The sequence below is a fragment of the Pseudonaja textilis genome, chromosome 5 (assembly GCF_049901715.1).
Source record: "Pseudonaja textilis isolate UNSWEBS1 chromosome 5, rPseTex1.2, whole genome shotgun sequence".
In the NCBI taxonomy this organism is placed as follows: domain Eukaryota; kingdom Metazoa; phylum Chordata; class Lepidosauria; order Squamata; family Elapidae; genus Pseudonaja; species Pseudonaja textilis.
Genome location: NC_141994.1, coordinates 27,613,526 through 27,641,219, shown reverse-complemented (window position 1 = coordinate 27,641,219; position 27,694 = coordinate 27,613,526). Strand labels below are relative to the sequence as shown.

General features: G+C 38.9%; 1 protein-coding gene across 1 annotated transcript; it reads left to right on the top strand.

Annotated features, from left to right (window-relative positions):
* Window positions 1-4,270: 4,270 nt before the first annotated feature.
* On the top strand, window positions 4,271-24,191 carry TWF1 (twinfilin actin binding protein 1). The gene is made up of 9 exons (XM_026700721.2): window positions 4,271-4,683; window positions 8,088-8,165; window positions 9,590-9,768; window positions 10,951-11,046; window positions 11,933-12,037; window positions 14,327-14,452; window positions 15,163-15,313; window positions 19,347-19,468; window positions 21,016-24,191. Exons 1-9 carry the CDS (start codon window positions 4,659-4,661, stop codon window positions 21,184-21,186), a joined length of 1,053 nt encoding a protein of 350 aa, XP_026556506.1. The 5' UTR covers window positions 4,271-4,658; the 3' UTR covers window positions 21,187-24,191.
* Window positions 24,192-27,694: the final 3,503 nt, after the last annotated feature.

Here is a 27,694-nt window from a genome sequence, read left to right as displayed (position 1 = left end):
ATTAAAAAGTACCAGTCCAGCTTAAAGTTAAACAGCTTTGCCAAATTCAAAGTTGCAATAAAAAGGGGAAAAAAAACTTTCACTTTGATAATTAATCATGCCGCTTAAAGTCTTTTCTCTTCACTTTTAGTCCACTTTCATTTTTTCAGGGTGTTCTCTCCAAGAAATAATAAGTAAAAGTTCATCTCACCAAACTGACACACTTTCTTTCCATTCTCTGCCGTTCCGGAGCTGTCCCAGCTTCAGCAGCTTGGAAGGCTGCCTCTCCGCCGCCGTCAAAAAGGGCTTTCCCTGGATCAACCAGGGACTTTGCAATGTCCCTGGGATCGACAGTATGTGCTCTCCTCAATCACCGTCTCTACAGGACAGTTTAGGTCTGGTGGGACCATCCTGCAACAGAGATATCAGCGTTGATCTTGGAGCTTCAAGATCGCAGGCTGTGCCCTGAGATGCCATCAAATTTTCCTCCCAGGGATGGGACCTTCCTCTGCAGTTGTATGTCTCTGGGTTGGCCAGGGTCAATCCCCTGTTCTGGGGCATTTAGGGGTCGGGTACCTAGCATGGCTGCTGGTTCTTCAGCTTGTCCCGCTGCCCGATCATTCTCAGCTGAGTCCAGGGTGGTGGCTTGGGTTCTCTCATTTTCTGGTTCCCTCGCTCTCCTGTGTTGGCGTCCTGGTGCATCCCTCACCTCAAGGTTCTCCAGGGCTTCCTTCATGAGGCAATTTATGTACCGTCTCAAGTCGGTCATCGGCTGGTGGCTCCTTGCTCCATCCTTCCTGATCCAATAGGGCCTCCAGCTCCAAGACATTTGGGCTGATTTGCTACCTTTTGTGGAAGCAGCCTACAATAATGCAGTCCACAGCAGCACTTGACTAACTCCTTTCCAAATTACTCATGGGATGGACTTTGTGCCCATGCTTGAGTTAGCTAGAGTGCCTCCGTCCTCAATGTTCCTAACCAAATGGATAGACTAGCTAAAACAGGGATGGGAAAATAGCAAATGTGCCCTCACCCAAACCGCTGAGAAATACAAACGTCAGGCAGACAAGCACCGATCTCCCCAAGCCCCCTTTAAAGTGGGAGATTGGGTCTACTTGTCCACTAAATACCTTAGATTAAAGTTGCCTTCAGAGAAGCTGGGGCCAAAATTCCTAGGACCATTTCCCATAGTGAAAGTAATAAATCTGGTAACTGTGCAACTAAGTCCCCCTCACTTGTTAGAGAAAGTGCACCTGGTCTTTCATAGAAGCTTATGGAAACCGGCTGCTTGCTCACAAATAAAACCAAGAAATCAACCCACTCCAGGCCAATCACAGTATAAGGGGAAACACATTATGAATTAAAGAAAATATTAGACTCTAAATTACACAGGGGTCGGTTACAATACCTAATCCATTGGAAGCGGTACCCTTTGTCTGGGTGGAGAGTTAGGATGTAAAAGCAGATAGGTTGGTGAGACAGTTTCACGAGAAATTTCCCGATAAGCCCAAGGGGCCCCCTGGGGGGGGAGAAGAGTTGGTTAACTCTGATCCCTAACCTCTTGTCACTTGTCTCATTTCAGGACGTTCTCATTGCTTGAGGGGAGGCAGTCTGTCAGCCCCGGATCCATCTTCAGACGGATTCCGGGCTGCCATAGTAAGGGATGGGTAAGCTGTGGGAATGAGAGAGTAGTGAAGGGAGTATAGCCACAACAACATTCTTTCACCAGGGATCAAGGACAAGCTGCTGGCACCTGGAGGGGAGTGACTAGAATTTGGCGGCAGTTGAGGCAGGAGGTTGATTGGACAATGTGATCTGAGAGTCACTAAATGGGGCAGGGTGTGAGTTTTAGTGTGGAGGGGGGAAAACATGGGAATTCAGATTCGGGTTTTCCCCAGATGTGCCAACATGACTATTCTAATAAATTCTTACTTTGATGGACTTTGTCTCGAAGTTCTGAATTGTTTGGAGTTTACTTGGAATGCTGACATAGAGAAAAGGAGAGGAAAACAAAACACTCAGGTCTACACCCTGGTCATTCCCACCATAAATCTAAAGTCAAATGAGGGAAGGCACAAATCTTAACAAACACATTACTGGTTGCATAGAATATAGAGAAGATAGAGAAGAAAAATAAACGTTCCTATATATACATATTTCCCTTTTCTTTTTAAGTACAGTAGAACCTCTGTTCTACAGTCACGACTGTTGAATTTTCAATGGTGATGTTAGATTTTTCCCATCGGTTCATTTTCTGGGCAGGAAAATGGACAGCCGTCAGTGGCTGAAGGGTTGGACAGCGACCTGTAAAACCAACAGCAGGAACCTGCCTAGGCTGCCGTCAAAAATGTCCTTGAATTCAGTTTGCAGCTCCACTCTCATTGTTGTCATCTTCTTGTATGGTGTGTATGGTCACTTCCACTTCTATGGCTTCAGTCCACTCTATTCTGAGCAGGCTGGGTAATTCTTTGTCCGTGATAGTTAGTGGCAGCTGTGCCTGAGCAAAGCCCATTCTACACAATTTTTGTGCTCGCATCTTCTTCTTACCAGCCAGTATGGGCCTCTTGTCCCATGCCATGAGCAAATCTCCTAGAGGGTGTTCACAATCCTTGATCTACAGCTTCCCATGTTCCCCTTCTGAAGTGGGGCTTCCCCTTCCCCTTCCCATGTTCCCCTTCTGAAGTGGGGCTCATTTAGCTTAGCCAGTCACAGCCTGTCACTTTTTGGACCAAAAAGGGGCCCTGGAGGACCTGCTGCCCCCTATACAGACAGGCACCTCCTAACACAGCCATCCGTTTTCAGACCCTCAGGGGTTTGGGACCTGTGGCTTTTCCTAAGCAGTCGAGTATGGGCATCTCCTGACATAGGGATTTGCTCAGTGACTTTCCAGCTGGTTGCCCGATTTCTACTCTCATTCACTTTTTCATTCCATTTTCACACAGCCCCTCCCTTTTCCCTAACAGAAACCCCTGCGCTCTGGCTATATTTTCCAGCCTGTTAGAAAAGGCACAGGGAGGCAGGATTCAGTTGTGATTGGGAGAAGGGCCTTCTCACTTTCCCAGTAAACTCTCTTTACTACCCTTGCTCCAAATGGCCAAGGTCCAGGGAAACCCACCCACAGACACAAAGGGTCTGCTGCCAGCAAGGTGGAGGCTTACCCAGGCCAGGCCCTTGGGTCAGATTAGCTTGGAGTCCTGTCTTGGGGTGCCAAATTGTTACAAGAAATATCCATCTGGTTCAGTTCCAAGCTGAGAGAAAGACACTGGAAACATGGAGGCTGTTTGGAAAGATGGTTTATTGTTGAAGCAAAACCAAATGGGATGCTGGGCAGCTGACCAAATGGAGTTGAGAGTGGGTGGGTTTTATACCTTCTTTGGCCTTTGTATTTGAGCTTCCTGTTCCTGTGAAAGAACATGTCTTTTAATATTCTATTGGCTGTTATCAGATTCCTATGGGGTCATGTAGGGGTTATGTAGGGGTCATAGCTGGCTCCATAGGCAAAAGAAGAAATGCAAATCCTAGGAACTTGTCTGAGCTAATCTGGTCAACCTCTGATTTATTGTTTATATGACCTCCCATGTTTCTGTGACTGGGGGTAGTGCAATGAAGGGGTCTGAAACGGTGTTGAGCAACTCCTGTTGTGACTAATGACTTTCATCTTGGATGAGGGGCTGCTTTCTAATCCTATCATTCTGCCTTTGTTAGCTTTGCTGCAAGGAGTTTCAAAATATCCTGATTTGAATGGATTACTAAATCTGCATTTCTAAAAGCTGGCTGCCTCAGTTTCTGCTTGGGGGATATTAAGAAAAACTGAGTCTGCATTCTGCCTTTAAGAGCATGTTCCTTCATTTCTCCTTTAGGGAAATAAAATATTTTGTCTCTTTTAATATTTCATTCTTGGTGGGGGGGGGGTGCTGACTTTCTACAACAGTATTTAGGTAAAAAATAAGTCTTGTTGCCATTAAAATGCCCCTAGTTATAGGTTCAAAAATGAAGTCTATTGCAACAATAAAAACAGTCCTGTGACACCTTAAGAACTAGCCAATTGATTATTGTAAAAGGAAGATTCTGGAGCTGAATTTGAATACATTTTTTTTTGCTTTCAAGCAAAGTGTTCATAGGGTTTATTTTTTAAGTTTTTAGATGAAACATTTAATATGGGGAGGTCACATATAAGGAAGGACAAGACCTTAAAACTAAATTTCTCATTCTTATGTCTCTGTGGATATTTTGTTTTCTTTTCAGTTGACATACAGTCGTCATAAAGAGAGGGAGTAAACTGTTCTAGACTAGGATTTGTTTGAAAAGGAGGCTCTGGTGCAATTCTACGCAAAGGTCTTGGGAATGACATGAATCAAAGCTAGTAGGATTGACTTGGACCTCAGCACGTCCGGGATCGCCCGCTATCTTGTAAGAAAAGTTGCAAGGCGAGTCTCGGACCGCCCCTTTTTTTTCCCAGCGAGCGGCACTAGGATGCAATCTAGAGGTAACTGAGGTCAGCGCTCCCCGTGGCTCCCGGTGCAATTCCAACCGGAAGGAGCTGCCGGCTGGGCGAAAGCGGGTGAGTGGTGGCAAAGTGTCATGTGAGCGTCCTGCGCCGATCTGGGCTGTTGGTGGTGTCTCCTACCTTTGCCCGCTGCCCAGAGTTGCAAGTGCGAATAGCTGCTATTGCTGAAGTCATGTCCCACCAAACTGGCATTCAAGGTACAGTACGGTATCTTTCGTGGCAATCTGTAGTTTCGGGTTTCCTCCTTTTTATTTATTTGTTTTTGGATTTCCTAAACACCACTACCCCCCGTGCACCAGAAGGGCTCTGCTAGGGCTCATTGGGGGGGCGGGGGGAGTTCTGGCATTTAGATTTCACTCATTCGCCCAATACGCAGACTTGCGATTCCCGTCTGTGTGGAATTTATGCCTATATTTTTAGAAGAAAGCGAGGGATGCCTCTAAGTATGTGCCGAGTGCTTTGCGCTACTGCTCAGTTGTGTTGATTGAGGAAGCGGTGGGGGTTCTAGATCAGCAACTTAATTCCGGACAAGAGAAGCGGAGACCTGGTTGATAGGCTTTCAATGTCCGGTCTTTTCTCAGTTCTTCTCACTGGCTATTGAAGCCATTAAAGTGATCGAGTCGTTCCAAAGTCCGTCCAAAAGTATTTTGTTATTGTACATAGCAAACCCACAAAGCACCGTGTAGCGACGGGCTTGTAGAAGAGGCTCGTCTTTTAATTGCCACCAGGTGACGTTGCAAAGGAAGTGGAGAGGAGGGAGACGAGTGGAGGCGGCGGAGGCGGCTTGCGCTGCCCTCTTGGGAGTCGCAACTCCTTGCGGACGAGGCGAAGTTTCCGAGCAAAACGATTAGAGCTGGAAACCAATATGACGGAGGTTGTTTTGGACGAAGCTTAGTTCAACTGTCGCAAGCTCGTATTTGACTACTACAGCGTCTTATAATGGCAAATGTTAACTTTATCCTCATTTTTTTCTCTGTGTGAGCAAATTCGAAACAAACTCAGTTCCGGGATTTACATCGGATTGCCCTGCAACGGGAAAGAAACTTGAATAGCTAATAACCTGGCGAGAGTCTGAAACATCATCTAGCCATCATCATTTAGCTTACAGGATTTTATGAATCGAATCTGTGTGGTCAATTGATGGCAGAGGTCCCCAAATTCTTCAGCTCATCCCTTCATGCAGTTTTGGGTTATTCATCAACCCCAAACATTTATTATATTTAAATAATGTAACAAATACTACTTTAATAGTACTACTACAAATATTTACCCCTTGGATAGTCCTATCCACCCTGGTGGATCACTTTGGGAAGACCTGGTTTATAACCAAGATGTGAGCAAACATTGGAAAATTGGTCAATTTCAATAACCATAGTTAACAGCTGGTAAGGCAGTTGGATTGACAAGGACAGTGGCAGGAATTTAGTGAAGTTTCTTCCTTAAGTGAGAAAGGAATAGAAAGGCCACAATGGAAAAATATAAATCCATTGAATTAATTGATATATATAAACTGAAAATTCCAACCAGAATAGAAAAATGAGGGTTGACAAAACAACCCTCTGTCCTAAATATGCATTTTGTCACTCATCTGGAGAATGTGTTTTAGGTCTGCAACTTTAAACACTCAAAAGGGAGCCACAAAACCTGAGTGGGTGTGGCCAACTCAACATCACTCCTTCCCACCCACACATGACCCCCCCTAGCCACACCTACCCAGCTGGTCATTAGAGTAGAGAACCAGTTGTTAAAAAACACCCAGATCCACAAAACCCTTTCTCCCTCTCCCTCCCTCCCTCTCCCTCCCCCTCTTTCTCTCCCTTTCCTCCCCTCTCTGTCTCCCTGTATATCTCTGTGTGTCTCTCCCCTTCTCCCCCTGTCTCTTCCCCTCTCCCCCTCTCTCCCCTCTCTATCTCCTTCTGTGTCTCTCTCTCACTGTCCCTCTATCTTCGTCTGTCTCTGTATCTCTCTCTTTGTCTCTCCCCCATCTATCTTCCCATCTCTCCCTCTCTATCTCCCCTTCTCTATTTGTGTGTGTGTGTGTGTGTGTGTGTGTGTGTGTGTGTGTGTCGCACTCTTCTCTCTTGGAAACCTGAGGCTGGACCAATCTGGCGAACTCTCCTTGGGGCTCTTCACTATTCCTTTCTTTTTGGCAACTTTTTGGAAATCTGGGCTGGCTGAGGAATGAGTGCGAGCCATGGCAGAAACTTCCCTTCGGGAGACCCTCCTCCCTCTCTTCTTGCAACCCCCTGGCCGGTTGTGGTTGTGAGAGGAGGAGGAGGGGAAGGAGGGTCATCCGAAGGGAAGCCTCTGCTGCGGCTAATGCTCCTTCCTTAGCTGGCTTTCTGACAGAGAGAGAGATAGAGACAGATACAGAGAGAGAGAGAGAGAGAGAGAGAGACAGAGAGAGGGGGAGACTGGCTGACAGATGAGCGTTATTGGTGAGGACACGCTGGCTTTCTCTGAGCCTTATTCCCGGGGTGGCATTCAGGATTTGGTGGGGTCAGCCCCCTTTTCCCGCTGTCCTGAGCTGCTTTACTGCAGCAGAGTGGTGCCGCTGGCGGCTTTAATTGAAAACCGTTCTCTGGGTGGCAAAAGTCTCCCGTGCAAGTTTTAAAGCCATGACTGAATGCTGCAGGCCATCCCCCTTTCCGTTGCCCCATCCTCTTGGATCCCATTCCCACCCCGCCAGTCCTTGTGTTAGAGAGGCCGGATTGGGCCAGTGTCTCAGTGTCTCCCCAAGCGACGGAGGCACGCCCAGCACCAGTAAGCTCCAGCAAGAGTGAGGTGCTGGAGAATCAGCCCAGGCCGCTTCTCTATCCCCCACCGTCGCCTTTATTTTCTCAGGCCAGGCAAGGAGTGAGTGAGAGGAGAGGGCGAGGGGCGGGACTAGCCAGTGGTGGGATCACCCAACAGGGAGCCACAGCAGAGGGCCCAAAGAGCCGCATGCGTTCCGGAGCCACGGGTTGCAGACACCCTGCTATAAGGAATAGGGATGATGTACCAGAGGGATAAATAGATAAGCAAAGAAAGCTGCAAACCAAAGTTCTTTCAACAATTTTTGCAGTCTACAATTAAGGATGTCTTCTGGAAGCTGAATAAAGATTTGGGACTTTTAATAGATTTCCAGGAAAATAAATTATTTCCTCTGCTCTTTTGTCTTTCTTTAAGAAAAGGGGAAATTCTTCCAAACTTGTGTTCAGGCTTTGGCTGCTTTCTAAAACTGTTTCTCATGTGCCTATAGAAACTAGATCAGATCCGGTTGCCATGATTGTAACATAGTAACATTTATGTGACTCTTTCTATGCTATTCTGTAGGAGAATGTATTTTTGTCTTGCTATGTTGACTTATTCTCAATGCCAGCAGCTGAAGGCATATGCAACATACTTAAATGCTATTAACTTTGTGGATTTATTACATGTACAGGTATATTATACAATATAAAATGAAATTTCTGATTATGCTACTTTATTTAGTTTGAATTTATGAGGTGAACAGGACATCATTTGTAGTATAAAATATCTAACAGTGCAGGTCATGTGAAAATATATTTCAGATTCCTGAAACCCATTGTTCTTTTTCTTTGTTTTATCTTTCTTTCAGCTAGTGAAGAAGTCAAAGAAACCTTTGCCAGAGCTAGGAATGGCCAATACAGGTTTTTAAAAATAGTTATTGAAAATGGTATGTATCATTTTCCTTTCTGATACTTTCTCACAGTGTTGCCTAAATGAATAAAGGAAAGTTGGTGAAGTGGTGGATGAATGTATTGTTTCCGAGTGTTTGGAACAAGGCAGTGCTTGTCAATAGAAATTGCCTATGTCTTAGGTGACGCTTTGCTTACGTCAGGCTTGACTCCTGGTGATAAGCTCCAGCTGAGGAAAGGTGGACCGAAAGACTTCTAAGCTCCCTTTGAAAACCCTATGTTCTATCACTACTGACAGATTTGCATCAGGATTTTTCGAATTATGTTCCACAGCAGCAGTCCCCAACCTTTCCATCTTGGCAGGTTTGAGAGGGGGAGGAAAGGGGATGGTTCCATGTGAGCAGCAGATGCGCATGTTGAGCATGGCCAGCTCCATTTGATCAGGCACTTACTGCTAGCACAAATGGAGCTTCATGCATGTTCACACATTCGTGCAAGTGGAGCTGCGCGCACGCAAGCACCCTTGTGTCCACCACTGACTCCAGTGGAACAGGGCACACATAAGCACCTGCCACTTGCACAGCCCAGTTCCAGGTGACAGCCTGGGGGTTGGAGACCCCCTATTCTACAGAACACTAAGTTTAACAAGAGATTTCTTGAAAGGCTAAGGGCAAAAACAGGGAGGAAGGGTCTTGAACAGAACTAATCTTCTGTCACTAGAACTTTACCTTTGGATCAAGAGTTCTGGGATTTTATTTTTTTTAACCAGCAGGTTCCATATCTTGAACTAGTTTGAAAATTCCTGATATATATTGCTTTTTTAGCAACAGCTTTTACCGTATTTTTCGGAGTATAAGGCGCTCCGAAGTATAAGATGCACCTAGCTTTGGGGAGGAAAATAAAGGTGGGGGGGGGAGAATCTGCCTCTGCCTCCCAGCAATTTGTCTCCTTGTAGCAAACAGCAAACACCCTGGTCAGCTTCAGCACAGCCTGATTAGCACCAGTAGCTGATCGTCAGTAGGATCGGCGTCCCGACAATCAGTTGTTTCCGGCTGCAGGGATTGCCATCACCTACTGCTGCCTCCATGCACTCCATTTTTGGCCTCCACATCCCGTATTCAGCCTCCGTGTGCCCCGTTTTCTGCCCTTTCCAAGCGGTGGGGATCAGAACAGGTGGAAAATGGGACGCACAGAGGCAAAAAACGGGCATGCTGAGGCTGAAAATGGGGGTGCACGGAGGCGGCAATAGGTGATGGCAATCCCTGCAGCCTGAAACAGCTGATCATCGAGAGGCCGATCCTACATACAATCAGCTGTTGTGCTAATCAGGCTGTGCTGAAGCTGACCAGGCAACTCTACAGTAGATCTTTAAGTAGTCTTCTGAGAAACATAAATATGTTTATTTAATGTAAATGTTGCTATCATTAATAGTTGGTCATTCATGTTTAATGTATTTTTACAGAACAGCTTGTTGTGGGATGTGCTAAGCAACCTAGTTCAACCTGGGAAAAAGATTATGACTCCTTTATTCTCCCTCTGCTTGAAGACAGACAACCATGTTATCTCCTGTACAGATTAGATTCTCAAAATGCCCAAGGACATGAATGGATTTTTATTGCATGGTCACCAGATCATTCTCCTGTACGTAACAGAATTAAATTGATGACAACAAACCATACATTAAACTTTTTAAATACATCTTTTTCTGCAAATTATTATTTGGTTATTCCCATACTTCACAGATCCATGTCTTCCACCTTCTCACCCTTAAATCATATATTTCTTGGCTAACGGAGCCATTGGAAAGGATAGAACCAATTGAAACAGAAATAAATGCACATCTGTTCATGTGAATTTTTTATAATGATATTTTTTACTAGGCCTGGCATTCCGATATGCCTCTAGATGTTTTGGACTTTAATTTTGAAGTGCTGTTGTCACCATAGCCAGTGCCAATGAATTATGTAACTAATAATTCATCAGTTTGTGAAGAATAGTGATTTTTATTCTTATATTATGAGAAGCCCTTCCATCTAACCTATAAACAACTTTCAGCCCTCCCAGGTAAACAAGACAAATGTGGTAATTCTACTTTATCCTAAGGTTACATTAACAGAATCTTGCAAGTCTGGAAGTGTAAATCTCCTGCTGTCTCTCTTACAGTCTGAGAACTGGCAGTCTCTTATGAGCCCCTTTCTTTGCCTATTATCCAGCTGTGGACTATGCTGTCTCTTATCTAACCATTTCCTAGGCAGCTTCTCTCCCCTCCATCCCATTTTCCCATACAATTAAATAGACTTGTTTCAAATACGAGAATATGAATTTTTCCATCTGGGATTGATAGTGTTCCAGAAATTTGCATTATAATTTCCAGCAAGATCAGTAGCTAAAAATATTGAACCATATGGGGAGCACCAGATTGCCTGTTATTTTAATGAATAATGTATTTAGGAGGTAGTGGATATTGTACCCAAAGTTTTAAACTTTTGTAGAGAGTAAGATAACATCAATAATGTTGTTTTATAACTGATAAATTATACTTTTTGATAAAGAAATCAGTAATTGTTCATGTTTGCACCTAGCTCAACATTTTACTATTATGTTTTCCTTCCTGTTATAATAATTTGCAATAATCTTGTACATTTATCATATATATACACTGATAAAAGGGAAAATTAAAACAAATATTTTCAAAATTAAACATTTCTGTAAGAATAGAAGGGTGGAAGAATTGTAAATCTATATGAAAAGTAGTTTTAGCATTTAATTTTCATTTAATTCAATTTTAAAAAATCCAAAGTTATCCCTTTTATGACCAATCAGGTTCGTCAAAAAATGTTATATGCAGCTACTCGGGCAACGTTAAAGAAAGAATTTGGAGGTGGACATATTAAAGATGAAGTATTTGGAACAAACAAGGTGTGTATTCTATAGAAGCTAACTTAACCATTTAGAATACTTTATTGGCCAAGTGTGATTGGACACACAAGGAATTTGTCTTGGTGTAAATACTCTCAGTATACATAAAGAAAAGGTACATTCGTTAAGAATCAAGAATCATAACCTACAACACTTAATGATAGTCATACAGTACAATCAACAATCAAATCATACTAGGAAACAGTCAAGTGGGAGGGGATGGGTGATAAGGAGTGGTGAGAAGATTAACAGTAATAGTAGTGTACACTTTGTAAATAGTTGAACAGTGGTGAGGGAATTATTTGTTTAGCAGAGTGATGGCTTTCGGGAAAGCACTATTCTTATGTCTATTCTATTCTATTCTTGTTCTGGTGTGCAGTGCTCTATAGTGTCGTTTTGAGGGAAGGAGTTGAAACAGTTTATGTCCGGGATGTGAGGGGTCTGTAAAAAATTTTTGTAAGTGATAATCTAAGAAGAAATCAGTTGTATTTTCATGTGTTAATTTGATATTTTGGGGAGGGCAGAGAAACTTAAACCTGTTGAAATATTTTTGTTGGGAAGAATTTTGTTGTTTGTTTCTTGGTTTGTTTTATCTCAGAGCAATTTGAGTTTCCCTTATTTCCTTTCTTGCCACGTTGCCTTTTAAATGTCAGATGTTAGTAAAGCTGTTTTTGTATTCTGGGGCAGAGAGTCTATAAGATACTTGCTCCTCTGAGGTGGAGCATTTCTGAATGAGAGAGCGTGTCTGGGAACACTCATAAGGGCTGTAGGATTGCATCTTTAATTAACTGTAAAGCAGTATGATTCTGAACTGAACTGCTTCTGAAGAAAATGTTGCAATTTGAAATTACCAATCGTGCAAACCTAATGGCTCTGTGTTTTTCAGGATGATGTTTCATTAAATGGTTATCAGAAATATTTAATGACTCAATCTTCCCCTGCTCCTTTGACAACAGCTGAAGAAGAACTTCGACAAATCAAGATTAGTGAGGTACTGCATCTTGGTTTGGAAGCCAAACTCTTTTTAGAGAATTTAAAGCAAAGCCTGGATGTTAAATTTCCTACAGCCTGAAATGTTTTTTAACCTTTAAACTCTGTGTGTTTCCTTGTAAATACATTAAATAAGATTTATTTCTGACCAAATGTTCTTTGAATAGAAGCAAACCCCACTCTTCTGCAATCCAGTTTAGTGACTGTTTTGTTTTTAATTATGAGAATTCTTTTAAACATAAAGCAGATGGCCCTTCAAAATTATGACTACAATTGAGGATTCTTTTTTAAAAATAATTTTTATTGAAAATTAACTTTTAAAACCATTGAACGTGGTGATCTTTTTTGGCATGTATCTCAGCCTTTACATTATTGTATGAGCAAAAAGTCCACCCTCTTCTTAAGACGCCACTGCTGGACTCTACCCGGTTGGATAATTTCCAACCTGTCTCCATGGATTCTATCTTAGATTTTATGTTGCAATATAAACTCTTCTTAAATTCTATTTCACATTTTTTAGACTTCCTTTCATATCCCTCCATTTATAAATTTTTTTCCCATATTGCATGGAATTCTGAAGTGTCTCACTTCTTCAGTTCTAACATCATATTATCTAACTCAGTGCACTGAAAAAAAAATCTATTATTACTTCATCGTTCAGTATTCTTTTTAACTTCCATGTTTGGGCAATTGATAATCTTGCAGCTGTAATAACATGAATGATTATATATATATATGTGTGTGTGTGTGTGTGTGTGTGTGTGTGTGTGTGTATGTTAAGTTTTCGCGGGTACTTACATGTATGGTATTTAGCTTTGTTCGGGTATTTTCCCACATCATTATAGTTGTGCTTTTAAAGTTGTAGCAACGTTTTGGCAGAATCTCATCTGCCATCATCAGGCTTCTCTATTGTGTTCGTCTGTGAATCAGACTTTCTTGATTGGTCAATCAAGAGGCAGCACCGCAGCTGACCAGCCCAGCACACCAGCTCCCACCACCAGTTTTTATAGAGAGACAGCAGCTCCGATCACACACTGCTTGCACTGGCACGAAGCCGAAAGCACCAGCCTGAGGATGGCGAGTGGGACCTCGCTGAAACGTCGCCAAGATAATTTTAATCTTACACGGGAAAAGACCCGGACACACCTAGACCTACATACCTTTACCCATGAAAATCTACAAAAACAAATATATATAAAGATACATATAAAGATATATATAACGATATATATAAAGATATATGAATATAAATATAAATGAATATAAATATAAATATATATGCTTTTTTGAAATTCTCATTTATTATTCCCAATAAAAACATTTCTGGTGTATAATTTATTTTTAGGTCTAACATTTCTTCTCACCATTGCCATATTTTGTGCCAAAATTCTTGTATTTTCTTGCATTCCCACCACATATGATAATAGGTGCCCCATTCTTTCAAACATTTCCAGCATATAGGTGATTGAGAGCGCTCCATTTTGGCTAGACTGGTAGGTGGGAGATGCCATCTGTAAAACATCTTAAACAGGTTTTCTTTGTAGGATGTGGCTAATGTAATCTTTTTATTCTGATCCCAAATTTTCTGCCATTGATCCAAATTTATGTTATGGTCGAAATTTCTAGCCCAAGTTAACATTGGTTCTTTCACCTGCTCCTTACATTTTATAATCTAATAATTGTTTATTCTTATAATTATTTATTTGTTTCTTCTCTGATCCTAATAATATTTTGTCTAATATTGTATCTTGACAATTTATTCCCCATTCTTTCTTATCTCTTTCATATCTGGATTGTACTTGGAGATATGCCCACCATTCCAACGTTAAACCCTGCTGGTTAAGTTCCGATCTTTGTTTTAATTTTCCTTCATCTGTTAGGATATCTTTATATGTGATTGCCTTTTTCTGGTTGTAGAGATTTGGATATGATACAGCTTCTAAGGGGGAAAGCTAGCTTGGAGTTTCCATATAGTTTTGTGATCTTATTTTATTCCAAATTGAGATTAGGGTTTGTCAGATTTTATGTCTCAAAAAATATTGGCGTGTCATATGTCTACTGGGCCACAGATATGCACGCCAGCCCTGTTGTAGATTGTGCCCTTCTCAAAGTATTTCAAAAAGCAACTTAATTAATTCAATTTATATGATATAGTTATATTTCAGTACAGTACAGTTTTTCAACAATCACTTCTCAGGCTTCTAATTTCTTCTTTTGTGCTTTGGATGAAGCACAAATGTGCATTACATAATTGCCTTTTTGTGATTCTATTTTAAATTTTGTGTTCCAGGTAGAAACTGAAGTCAGTGTCAATACTAAACATCAGACTTTGCAAGGAGTTGCATTTCCAGTAGCTCAGGATGCCCTTCAGGCACTAGAAAAACTGAAAAACAAAGAGCTTAACTATGTACAGTTGGTAAGATAAATTAATTCCTTAAAATTCCATTTATCAGCATTGCATATTGAATTATAAGATCAATAGGGAACCCAGACATTGTACTCCAATGAAAGAAAACAAATCTCCCTTAGTCTTATTATTTAAGTGTTATTAGTCATAAAAATATTGAGGCTCTGGAAAAGAGCATAAAAGACCAAAAAAGATGATTAGAGGATAAAATATATGAAGGATAAAACATATGAAGAATGGCTGTAGGAATTCGGTATGTCTGGTCTAGTAAAAAGAAAGACTAGAGGTGACATGATAGCAGTGTTTCAATATTTGAGGGGCTGCTACAAAAAATAGGGGCGAACAAAAAACAATGGATGGAAATTATCAAGGTGAGAAGCAACTTAGAACTAAGGAGAAATTTCCTAACAGTGAGAAAAATTAACTAGTGGTTGCATTCAACAAAAAAATTTCCATGCTTCGTTCTACTTTAAAGCTCCTTTTGGATCGAGCCACCCTTTTTTGTCAGCAGAGTGAAAGTTTGAATTCCCTCCCCTCGTGCTTTATTATTTTAACTTTCATTCAAATCAAGAATATATTGTAGGGGTATTCAACCTTGGCAACTTTAAAACTTCTAGACTTCAACTCCCAGAATTTCCCAGCCAGCATTTCCAAGGTTGAACACCCCTGATATATTGTATACTTTTCTTTATAATCATTAATATTACATTTGTTCACAGCAAATTGATATGAACAATGAAATTATTGTCCTAGCCAGTGCACTTCCAACTGAATTAAAAGACTTGCCAAGAAGAATTCCTAAGAATTCTGCACGATACCATTTCTTCCTCTACAAACACTCACATGAAGGAGACTACTTAGAATCCATAAGTAAGTAAATACTTTCAGGCAGTCATGTAGATGGACAACTGAGTGATTAGAAGTTTTTTGGTAGGTCTTTGAGCCAGTAATTTGCATAATTGTAAAATGTACTTAATTTTTTCAGTGAATGGGGCCCTAGCCTAACTACCAAGCATCTGTGTAACAGATGAATTGTGTTCTCTGATAACAGCAACCTGCACTTCTCTGATAACAGCAACCTGCACTGTCCTGCACCTTACTGCTTAGGACAGAGGTGGGGAACCATGGCCCCTTTATGACTTGTGGACTTCCAACTCCCAGAATTGAAGCCCCAGGAATTCTGGGAGTTTGTCCACAAGTCATAAAAGGGCCATTGTTCCCCAATCCTGGCTTAGGGGAAAGGTCACATGATCCCCTTCCTTAACTTAGAAGTACTACAATAGAAGTACATAGCTACAAAGCTTGGCACACCAGTTCCGTGCTCCCCTCGCTTGCCAAAAGCACTCCTTAAAAATGCAAACAAACCTGCTTTCCAGCTCTGTCGCGTTTCTTCCCGCAGCTCAAGATGTTCTTTCATTGGATAAATAGAAAAGCTGGATTCCAAACAGCAAAAATGTGCAGGGAAACAAAAAACACTCATGGGGCTAAAAAAGAAAGTAAAACCAGACCTTCCAACTTCTCTCGAGAAAAAAGTAAGATTTCGTGAAATTGGAAAGGCTGATTTTACTTTTTAAGCCCCACAAATCTTTTTGATTTCCCTGCACATTTCTGCCAATTGGAATCCAGCCTTTCCATTTTTCCAGCGAAGAACATCTTGAGTTGTAGGAGAAATGTAATGGAGCTGGAAAGCAGGTTTGTTTGCAATTTTTTAAAAAACAAGTTTTATTCAGTTTTCCACATTTTAATGTCTCTTTTTAGTGAACAGCATTACAGTTTCACATACACATACAAATATGACCATGGTTACATATTCAACTTTTATATCCAATTCCTTATCTTAACAGTGCTTTTATACATTTTCTATTTTATTGTATTGTTCCAAATATTTATCTCATTATTTAAATCACTTATGATAACTTCATAATCATTATACTGTACTTTAGTACTTTTAACTGTCACATTTGTATATTTCATCTTAGATTCTAGTTAAAAAAGACACTTCTTCTATAAATTGGTTTTCCCCCTGAAATTTCAATATAAGTGCGCCACCTCTAAGTTACAAATTCATTTATTTTCACCCCTTTTAAATCTCATTAAAACATTTAACATTATTACCTAAAACATTAAACTTAATCATCCCTTTAAAGCTACATAGCATATATGAATCAGATTCTTCATGGTTTTTCTCCTTTTAAATTTCATTAAATCCCCCCCCAAAAAAGAGGACATATTAATCTACTCATTCAAACAGTGAAACAATCCTAAGCCCTAACATTAATTCCATTTCAGCTCTCCTCCTATATCATTTATTTCCATATATTTAATACACATATTCCATTAAATATTCCATTCATATTTAAACCAAAAAAGCCTACATTCCAATCTTAAAAATATTTCAATATATCTAATATACTTATTGCATTACTTGTTACAATTATCTCTCTACATAACGAGGAAGAGCATTAGATTCCATTATCTAAAAAATAACAATTGTGTTTTTCCATCTTGTTAGTCTATATGTTCCTATTTCATAACTATAAATTTATTTATATTACCCCCTCAATACCTTGCTGAATTCCCTTTCTATATAATAACCAGTCATTATCTGTGTCCAATTAAGCATTTCCCTGTTTTTTTACAATTCCCATATTTCTTTGTTCTCAAATCCTGTTTCTTGTCCCTTCTTTCCCCGTCTTTTCTCCTTTATTCTTTCACTCCAGTTTTTATCCCTCTATTTATCGCTTCCGTTCGCCCTTTGAATTTCTGCTGACTCTTTTTCTCTTTTTTAATTTTTCAGATATTCCCCTTTTATTTAATTTCTTAAATCTCCGGTATTTATTTCCAACTCTTTTCTTCTTTCTTTCAAGAGTTCTTTGTTCTCGATGGTCATTAAAGATGGCCCTGTCTATGATTTGCTCCACCTCCTCTTCTCCCTTTTGTCTTTGTTGTTCATATTCTGCAGTCGCATTTTCAATAAATTTTAAAGCAAAATCCAGCGATTCACCTCATTCTTTTAGTGTTTCTTTCGTTTTTCTGAGTTCCGTTTTTAATGCCAGAACAGAAATCGCCATTTTACAACTTTCTAATTCACAACTTAATCCAAATAGTATCTTTAAAGTTTATTTCCAACAGTCAACTTTTCTTCTTCTCAGGTTTTTAAGTCTCCGCTAATCCAGCGCCTAATCCATGTCAGAATCAGCAATTAATCCAAAGGCAGAATCTTCCTACTTCTTTCTTTGTTACAATGTTCAAATTTTTCAAAGTTCTTGCTTTATTGTATCAATTTCCATGCAATTTTAAGAAAGTTTTTTTTAAAAAAGAAAAACTAGTTGAGTTTAACTGAGATGGCACTCTTTATTATGCTAAATCTTCACTCCCTCTTTTCTTTTTTCTTCTCTATTATTCAGAGCTTTTTAAACCACAATTTTCCAATGAGAAAAAAATCAAATCCAGTTGATATTAAATTTCCTCTTTAACAGTCTATAGTTCAGCTTTATTAGTGCCAATATAGAATCAAAATATGCTTATCCAAGTTGATTATATAGTTCCTTCTACAGCTTCTACCTTTTGTGGTTTCAAAGCCCCGACTCTGTTAAAAGCAATTCACACCTTTTTTTTCTCTTTCTCTTCGCTGCTTAAATCCTTTCTTAAAGATTCTTTGAAATGCTAATTCTGGGGTATCTTCCATTTGATTATATCGTCCCATTCCTCCTGCTGTTTGATTCTTTCTCCTGCACAGTCTTATTCCAGTCTAATCTTCTCCTTCAGGGTGGCCATTTTAGACCACCGCTTCAGATGTCTTTGGGAGGGAGCAATTGCCAAGCCGGGGAGGGGATTTGTGACTCCCCTCTACCCAGCTGATGGTCTCCCCTTCCTCCGCCACCCCTGCGAGGCATAAGCTGCCCCGAATCCAAAGGATTTGTGCTCTCCATTGCCGAAGCATGAACCAAAGCTGCGCACGGTCGCGGTCAGTGGTCCATCTTTGGGGAGGCTCAAAACAGGACAGGTTGGTTTGCAATTTAAAGGAGTGCTTTTGGCAAGCGAGGGGAGCAGGGTGGTGGCATCCCAATCTCTTTAGCTCCGCAGTGGTGCAGTTTGTGAAATTTGGGTGGGTTCTGCGCTCCAAGCAACAGGGCAAGGCTTTGGGGAGGGGAGACCAGCTTGGCACTTCTCCGGCCAACTGGACAAGGGCTTCAGCACCCAAGGCCACACAGGAAGCGGGTGTAGGTGGCGCAGGGCTCTGAAACGCAGCACCTAAAGTTAACAGTTAGTGACTGGAAGGAGAGGAAAGGACCGAGCAGCTTGACACCTAGGAAGAGCAACATGGGATCTCTCAGTGGGTCAGAGGAGGCCTTGGATAGTCGGAAGCACTAGGCCTCCCATGGCCTTCTCCACCCCAAGTTACCTTGCGCAATTACAACCCACGCATTTGATTAGTGAATGCATGGGCTAAAGCAAGGAAGTTTTCACATTCATTTTACGTGATTCACTCCAACAAATCCTCTGGTTACGAATGTAAGGATCCATTCCATTCATAACTTGATGATTCCCTCTATATATTTTGCTTCCATACAGGTTTCATTTTGTTGTATCTTTATCTTCATTTATCCCCAGTCAAATTGTAGGCCTCAAAAGATTAATATCCTCATCCCCATCTTTTAACTATATTTTATCTTGTTTTGGATTTCTGTTTCTAAGATATTTGTTATGATTTTAATATTTTAATGCTGGAAGCCACCCAGAGTCATTCATTATAAGATGAGGAAAAAAAGAGAAAAGAAAGTCCTTAAAAATTTTTTTGTGTGTTACCTGTTTGGCTATTTAGCATTTCCTAATCTTGTGATACTTACAGGTTTTGTTTAAAAAATTGCAATAACAAATCACTACTTGAATTACTTTGCAGTTTTTATCTACTCTATGCCTGGTTTTGTGTGCAGTATACAAGAAAGGATGCTTTATTCAAGCTGCAAGAATCCTCTCCTAGAAATTGCAGAAAGACAGCTGTGGATACAAATCATTAGAAAGGTAAGACTGTAATTCCAGGCACTCTACCTCTTGACTTGACAGACCCGAGATAAAGTTCTCTGCAGATGATGTCTTTTCTTACAAAAAGAGGAAGAGTTTAAGATAACATTCAGTAGATTTATTATTGGATCCAAATGACTTTTGCAGAGAATAAAAATGGTTGCTACCATGTGTCACAAACATTTGCCCAGGAGTATTAAGCTATTTCACGTCACTGTGAGATAACATTTTCAGTATATGATATCAAATTATTAAACAATTCAGACACTGTGAGATAACATTTTCAGTATATGATATCAAATTATTAAACAATTCAGACAGTAGTAGGGTGATTCAACAATATACTTGATTATACAATTCTCAAATTTTGTTCCATTTTCTGATGTAATACATTAGAGATTTAGGAAATATATTAAGATGTATATTTGTATATGATATATATGATGTAAATATAGATGTAATATATTAAGAGATACAGGGGGAAAAACTTTTAAGCGTATAAAAGATTGTCTCTGATGTCATCCATATTCATGTAATTTAGGGCTGAACAAAGTTTTGTGCTTAGGAGCTACAAGTTTTCTTCAAATTATTTTTGGAGGTATTAGGGATGGAGCATTATCACCCTTGTTTATGGAAATCAAATGGGGAAGTCAAAGATAGCTTACTTAAAAGTTTTGTACAACTTTATTTTCTCACAACAAACAAATCAGAAATAGCAACAATGGTCTGTGATTTATGAATAAATTCTGAAAATGTGGAAGTGAGGGTCCTCTAATTTTTTTAAAAAAAGATTGCAGACCATGAGTTGCCCACCCAATATAAGTCAGACTGGAGTAGTTTTTAGTCAACCATGTTTCAATGTTGGTCTGAGTTTGTCAGATAGGCATTTGCCTAATGTATATTAAATTCATAGTTTTCTGAAAGATGTTTGTCACTGCCATAACCATAGCCATATTTTTTTAATTACTAATCCAGCCTACATCCCCTACCAAGTTTCTGCTAGTGTCTCATCCAATAACCTGATCTATACCTGTTAGCTTTTGGATATCAGCTGAGCTAGACATTATTTGACAATGCTTTCAATATGGAGGAATAAAATCCTTCACAGCAGGATATGGAGTTCTTGTACTTTCCTTCATTAGGGGGTGGCTTAATTATACAAGCTAATAAATTTTAAAGATACTATATGGAATTGATTTTAGTAGCTGTAGGAGTATTTCATTACACTCACTAGACTGTAAGTTTATCCTTTTAAAACTATCAAATCTAACTGCAATAAAATAATCCTGAAATGGTAAGAAAATTCAGCATTTCTTATAATTACATATGTACATACATACATTACATACATATACAGTACATATATGAAAATAATGCTTAAAATGGTCATAGGTGGCTTTGCTGAGTTCAACTATCAGGTGACAGATTTGATAAGATTTTTAAAGTATATAAAGTGGTAAGTTCAAGATTTTTATCTTTAATAGTTATATGTATGCTGGATGGAGCCTTTCTCAAACTTGGATTGTTATCTCCCCCTTTCATGACAGATTGAAATAGATGATGGAGATGAACTAACTGCTGAATTTCTCTATGAAGAAGTCCATCCCAAACAACACGCGCACAAACAAAAATTTGCTAAGCCAAAAGGACCTGTAGGAAAAAGAGGAATCCGAAGGTTGATCCGAGATCCAGTTGAAACTGAAACACCTGTTGACTAGACATTTATTGGGTAGAAAAGCAAAGCAGCATAATAGGAGGGAGTGGAAGAGTATGAATGCGTATGAATCTTTATAATGAACTGCAAGCGTTCTGTGTTGTTTTCCAATGGAAAATAAGTTACTTTCTATTGCACTTACCTGGCTATACCACTATAGATCTTATAAGGTCCAAAGACTGTGCTTGTAGTGTATGTGTTCAAAAGAAAAATACAACTTTGAAGAATATTTTGTCCTAAAAATCTTAACTCTTACTTTTATAATAGACACATGGCTATTCTTCATTCTCTCTTAGTAACTTCATAAAATGTACTTCGATCATTTACCTTGTGTATCTTAAGTAGACCATGTCTCTGAAAATGATAAAGAATAAGCCTTGCTTCTTTTCATAATTTCTTTGCTCCTATTCTCCAGGCTTGTATGTACATTTTGTACCACAGCTAAAATGCTTAGAGCAAGTTCCAGTAAATTGGAATGTACGAGACCAGTTTATTTGCTCTAGGGATGCAACTCTAGTTTTCATATAACTGAATAACAATGCATTTATTGTTTTTCTGAAAGAGCAATTGTTTCAAAAATTCTGACTTACAAATTTTATTTCTGCTTAAGGAAAATGCTACTCATTAGGATGATTCTGTCATCAATATGCTATTAAAGAACACAATACACTTTCCTATTCCCAGTAAATGAATTCAGTTTCTCTACAAAAATTGATACTTTGTCAGTTAGTTCAACATTATTAAGCAAGAAAAAATGTGAGTTCTAATGCATTTCTAGTATCTTAAGAAAACAAAAAATTATCATTGTTTCCAAGTGTCTCAAATTGTGAAACTAATTGTGATTACTTTAAGTTCAAACAAATCCTTTGATGCTACAGAACATTGTTCCTGTAAGCAATCTTTCTTATTAGTGATTTCCAGATAAAGGAACATACATACATGCCCATTAGAAATTAAAGCCCCAAACTTATTATAGAGGGCCAAATTCACAAAGTATCCATTCAAAATAAAAATATTGATTAATGTAATCTTAATGTATGGGTTGCTTATAGGAAGCAATGCTCCTATATCCATTGGCTTTTGCTTCCTTGTAAATATGCAGGTTTTATATTTATTAAATAAGCATTTTATATGCAATGAATGTGAGAAATGTGTAAGGTATATGTTCAAATTCCAATTTCTTTTCTCCTTGTCCCTATATAAAATATATATCAATAAATTCAGTAAACTGATTTTTATTTTATTTTATTTATTTATTTTGTCAAACCATTATTAGATAACAGGTATAAGTATAAACATGGTTATAAATACATGAAATGGATACGAATAAGAAAAAAAAGAAACAATAGAACAGGGACGGTAGGCACGTTTTGGTGCGTTTATGCACGCCCACTACAGACCTCTTAGGAAAGGTCAATAGTAGACAGTCTAATGTTGAAGATTTTGGGGTTTGGGGAAGAAACCACAGAGTCAGGGTATTCCAGACATTGACTACTCTGTTGCTGAAGTCGTAGTTCCTGCAATCAAGTTTGGTGCATTTTATCTTTAGTTTGTATTTATTGTGTGCTCTTGTATTGTTTTGGTTGAACCTGAAGTATTCATTGATAGATAGGACATTGCAATATATAATTTTATATATTATACTTAGATCAAACTGAAAGCGGCAGTTCTAGGTTGTCTAGGTCTAAAATTTCAAGTCAGGTGGCATAAAGTATTCTGCTACGAGTAGAGAAGTGGAGGATTCTTCTCGTAAAATATTTCTGGACTTTCTCAATTGTATTAATATCAGATATGTAATGCGGGTTCCAGACTGATGAGCTGTATTCAAGTATTGGTCTAGCAAATGTTTTATATGCTCTAGTTAGTAGCATGATATTACCGGAGAAAAAGCTATGCAGGATTAGGTTAACAACTCTTAATGCCTTTTTGGCTATGTAGTTACAGCGGGCTCTAGTACTTCGATCATTTGAAATGAGTACTCCAAGGTCTTTGACAAAGTTTTTGTCATCAACAAGGTCTTGACTATTCAGCTTGTTTGTTTTTTTTTTGCCAATATGTAAGATAGAGCATTTATTTGTTGAGATTTGAAGTTGCCATTTGTTTGACCATTCTGATACATAGTCGAGGTCTTTTTGAAGGGTAGCAGCATTGTCAGTGGTGTTGAATAGCTTTACATCATCAGCAAAGAGAACGCAGTTGCTCTTAATATGATCACAGAGGTCATTTATGTAGAGTATGAAGAGAGTTGGTCCTAGAACACTGCCTTGGGGGACACCACTGTTGACAGGTACAGGATTTGATAGGATGCTCCCACTTTTGACCTTTTGTTGCCTGTTTGACAGGAATGCTTCTACCCAGTTATGCAGGTATCCAGAGATATCATAAGACCTTCGTTTTAGGAGTAGTTTGTCGTGTACCACTGAATCTAAGGCTTTACAGAAGTCTATGTAAATTGCGTCAATTGCTTTGCCCTGATCGAGTTGTGTAGTCCGTATGTTTTTACAGTGCAAGAGTTGCAGGTTGCAGGACAGATTAATAAATAAGGTTTAATTTGAATGAAGAGAGAATCATTTGTGAATCAGCACTGATGCTCTCCTTATTTTAAACACGTGCTTGGTGATAAAATAGATTTTCAGTTAATTTATAAAACTAGTTCTGTAGAAAACAAACTGCCAGTATTTCTGCAGTTTTTCACAGTATATGCTGTGGAATGCAACATTACAGTTTCAATGACAATAGCATCAATTATTAATAATAGTGACAGGGTTGTTTATTTTTCTAATAACATACCTTATATTTTAGGGGGTTTTGCCCATAATAATTACCGGTATTCAAAAACGGCATCAGCTAGAAAAAAGGGAAGTGTAGTAACTGATCCAAAGCAAATAAAGATTGCTTGTGAAGCAAAAAATACTCGTCTACCTGAAAATAAGCAGTTTTGAATTCATTAGTTTATTTCCTAATTGTGCATTTCATTTCACAATAAACTGATTAATTAGTGATTGAAAAGGTGCTTGCTATTGTATTCTTTAAAAATGCATAATGTGGTATAGGAAGAAAGGTAAGCTGAATTGTGCAATCATTATAAATAGTTAAATAATTAAATAGATGAGTGCTTAAGGATGTGAATGAGGAAAACAATACCTGCCCGCTGTCAGCCTTCCAAGTAACATGTCCCCTGAATAAAGACCCAAGGCTTTAAATAAAGATCTTTCTTTAAAATCTGTTTATTAGGAACATATCAAGTTGGAAAGGATCTGATGTAATTCTGACTCTGGCTAGATCCTGGAATTACACCCAATAAAAGCAAAAATGTGAAACTCTTCACACACACACACACAAGTCACAATCTCCAATTCACAGTCCTATCAGCCTGGTGACTCCAAACTCCACTTTCCTCCAGCTGTAGGCATCTTCTCTGTTCTCACGGGAATTCCAGGAGCTCCTTGTAGTCCAAATGGCCTCACCCTGAAGTGGAAGTGTCCTAAGGGGCAATTAAAAGCAGTTTTCCACTCATCTCCTTTTATCCGCACTCGGTAGTGTGCCTCTTGGAGATCGAGTTTAGTAAATACTTTTCCTTTTGCCGGGTGCCCCAGCGTATCTTTCATGAGGGGCAAAGGATAGTTATTGTGTATGCACACAGCATTAATTCCTTTAAAATCCATGCAGAGCCTCATCCCGCCACATCTTTCTTTTCCTTGAATAACATAGCAGCTACCTTGGATGTTATAAAATAATATAGAGCAACTGGTGGCAGCACTCCTGGCTTGCAAGGGGGCGGATGCAGGCACCAACAGCAAGCAGACCAGGAGCAGGAGCAGCTGGCCCTGGGCCGCGGCAAGCAAGCGAGGGAAGCGGGGAGTCACAAAGTCAGCAACTTACCAAATATTATGCAGTCAAGAGAGGAGTCAGGGCAAGTAGGCAGGCAGGCAGGCAAGCAAACAAGCAAGAAAGTGGCAATGACAACAAGCAAGGAGCAGGAACCAGAGCACAAAGAACCGTTAGGCGGTACACATGACTCTGGAGGCGGGAGAGACAGATGGGGCGGGGCCAGCTAGTGAGGCAAAAAGTTACAGTTTTTGCAAATAGGATGGAGGTCAGTGTGATCTACAGACCTGAAAATCAGCTGGGAGGCACGCATGCACGGTGGAGCGGAGTTGGGCTGACCGCTTGCATGCCTGCAGAGGGCTCTGCATGCCACCTGTGGCACGTGTGCCATAGGTTCGCCATCACAGATATATACTACTATTTTCCCTGTATATATTTTCCCATTTTATTGATATTTTTTCTCATTATCCATCATCTCTTAACCTTTTTGGAAATCCCATTGTTTATTGTTTTTAATCAACCTTTTATTTCTCTCTTGGAATCTTGTATTATTTGGGGGGCGGGGGGGAACCTACTAATATTCCCGTTCTGTGAGTGCCCTTTGTCTCTTTCTTCTGTATTATTTGAACCCCTATCAACAAAACTTCTTTTTAGTTTTTCTAAAAAGAGATATATTCCTTTTCTCTCTATTCTGTTATAAACTTTTAGGGGGTTATATAATTGTCTTCTACTTATTATATTTTACTTATTTCTCCTCTTTGTTTTTGCGTCTCATTTTGATTTTTTCCTTCTGCTTTTTCTAATTTCTCACCTATTTCTTGAATATCATGTTTTTTCCCTCCAATTGTTGAGTAGCTTCTACATTCAATTCTGTATCTTTAAACCATCCCCTTGTCTCTTTATTATCTTTTAAAAATTCACACACACCTTTTAACATAAACAATAATTCTCCATATAACTCTATTGTCTCTTTGAAATCCATTTTATAGAACCCCTTATTTTATGATTTACAGCCTTATATTTTCCCAATTATATATGTCCCAATTGTCCATATTTTAGAGTCTTATTTAGCTGTGCTTTTCTCTTCTCTTCTGACACTTTGTCTCGTAGGATATTCTGTTGAATGACATTAATAATCCATCCAAATTCACAGACCCACAGCAAGTTAAAAATTACAGACCTATATCCCTATTAAACTCAGATTATAAAATTTTTGCTTCAATTTTGGCAGAAAGACTGAAAAGATAAACAATTTTATTCATTCTGATCAAAATGGATTTCTGCTGAAGAGACAAATTAAAGGCAATATGAGAATAATTTGGGACACACTGGAATACTATGAGGCACATCCCAAAAAGCAAAGGGGTTTGATGTTTTTAGATGCACAAAAAGCTTTTGATAATGTGAATTGGCGTTTTATGCTGCTACAATTGAACCAAATGGGCTTTGGTAAAAAATTTACTCAAGCCATAGAAACAATATATTGTAAACAAACTGCAAAGGTTATGATAAATGGAGAGTTAACAGACTTTATAGATATAGGAAAAGGGACTAGACAAGGCTGTCCACTGTCTACAATTAAGATGAATGTATTGCCTAGAATCTCATATTTATTCCAGACAATTCCAATCAGACTAGGAAAAGATTTTTTTTAAGATCTAAATAAAATAGTGCTAAAATACATTTGGCAGGGGAAGAAAGCAGGAATAAAACTTAAATTGCTACAAGATGCAAGAATAAGAGGGGGATTTGCTTTGCCCAATTGGGAATTATATTACCAGGTGACGAGTTTGATGTGGGGAAAGGAGTGGATATCACTAAGGAATACTAGACTTTTGAATTTAGAAGGACATGACTTGCTGTTAGGGTGGCATGCCTTCCTCTGGTATAAGGGAACTAAAACGCAGGGGTATTTTAGAAGAAATTATATTCGAGAAGCATTGTTTTTAAACTGGAAGATAAAAAAACAATATTATTTAAAAATTCCACTATGGTTATCTACTATCGAAGCTTTTTCCTATTCAATAATATATAAAAAGGAACAAACAGATATGGTGAGATATTGAATGAAAATTTTTTTGACAGGTACTGATGAAAAAATAATTTTAAAACTTTATGGACATTTGCTGGAGTTTAAATTAGAGGAAGAACAAGTAAAAGAAACAATGATTGTGTGGGGGAAAATTTTGGATATGGATTGACCTAGATAAATGGCAAAAATAGTGGTCTCAAAATTATAAAATGACAATGTCAACGGCATATAAGAAAATTTGGATAAGATGTTTTACAGGTGGCACTTACCTCCAATGAGAATGAAGAGAATCTTCAAAAATAAATCGGATAAATGTTGGAAATGTCATCAGATACCTGGTTCATATTACCATATGTGGTGGACATGCTCAGATGCAAAAAGATATTGGACTATAATCCATACATGGTTGGAAAAAATGATAAAACAACACATAAACTTTAAACCTGAGATATTCTTATTGAGAATTATACTGGAAATATACAGTAAAGAATTTAAATATTTGATTGTAAATGTTTTAACAGTGGCTAGAATTGTATTTGCTAAGAATTGGAAAAATGAAAAAATACCTATGCAGGAGGAAATTATTAAGCAAATCATGGACTGCGCCGAAATGAGTAAATTGACATTTGAAATTAGAGAACAAGACAAAGAA

Excerpts from the sequence above, each read along its gene's own strand:
- TWF1 (XM_026700721.2), top strand. The coding sequence starts at position 4,659 with ATGTCCCACCAAACTGGCATTCAAG. Across the intron at positions 11,047-11,932 it reads AAGTATTTGGAACAAACAAG|GATGATGTTTCATTAAATGG; the intron begins GTGTGTATTCTA and ends TGTGTTTTTCAG. Across the intron at positions 19,469-21,015 it reads GGATACAAATCATTAGAAAG|ATTGAAATAGATGATGGAGA; the intron begins GTAAGACTGTAA and ends CTTTCATGACAG.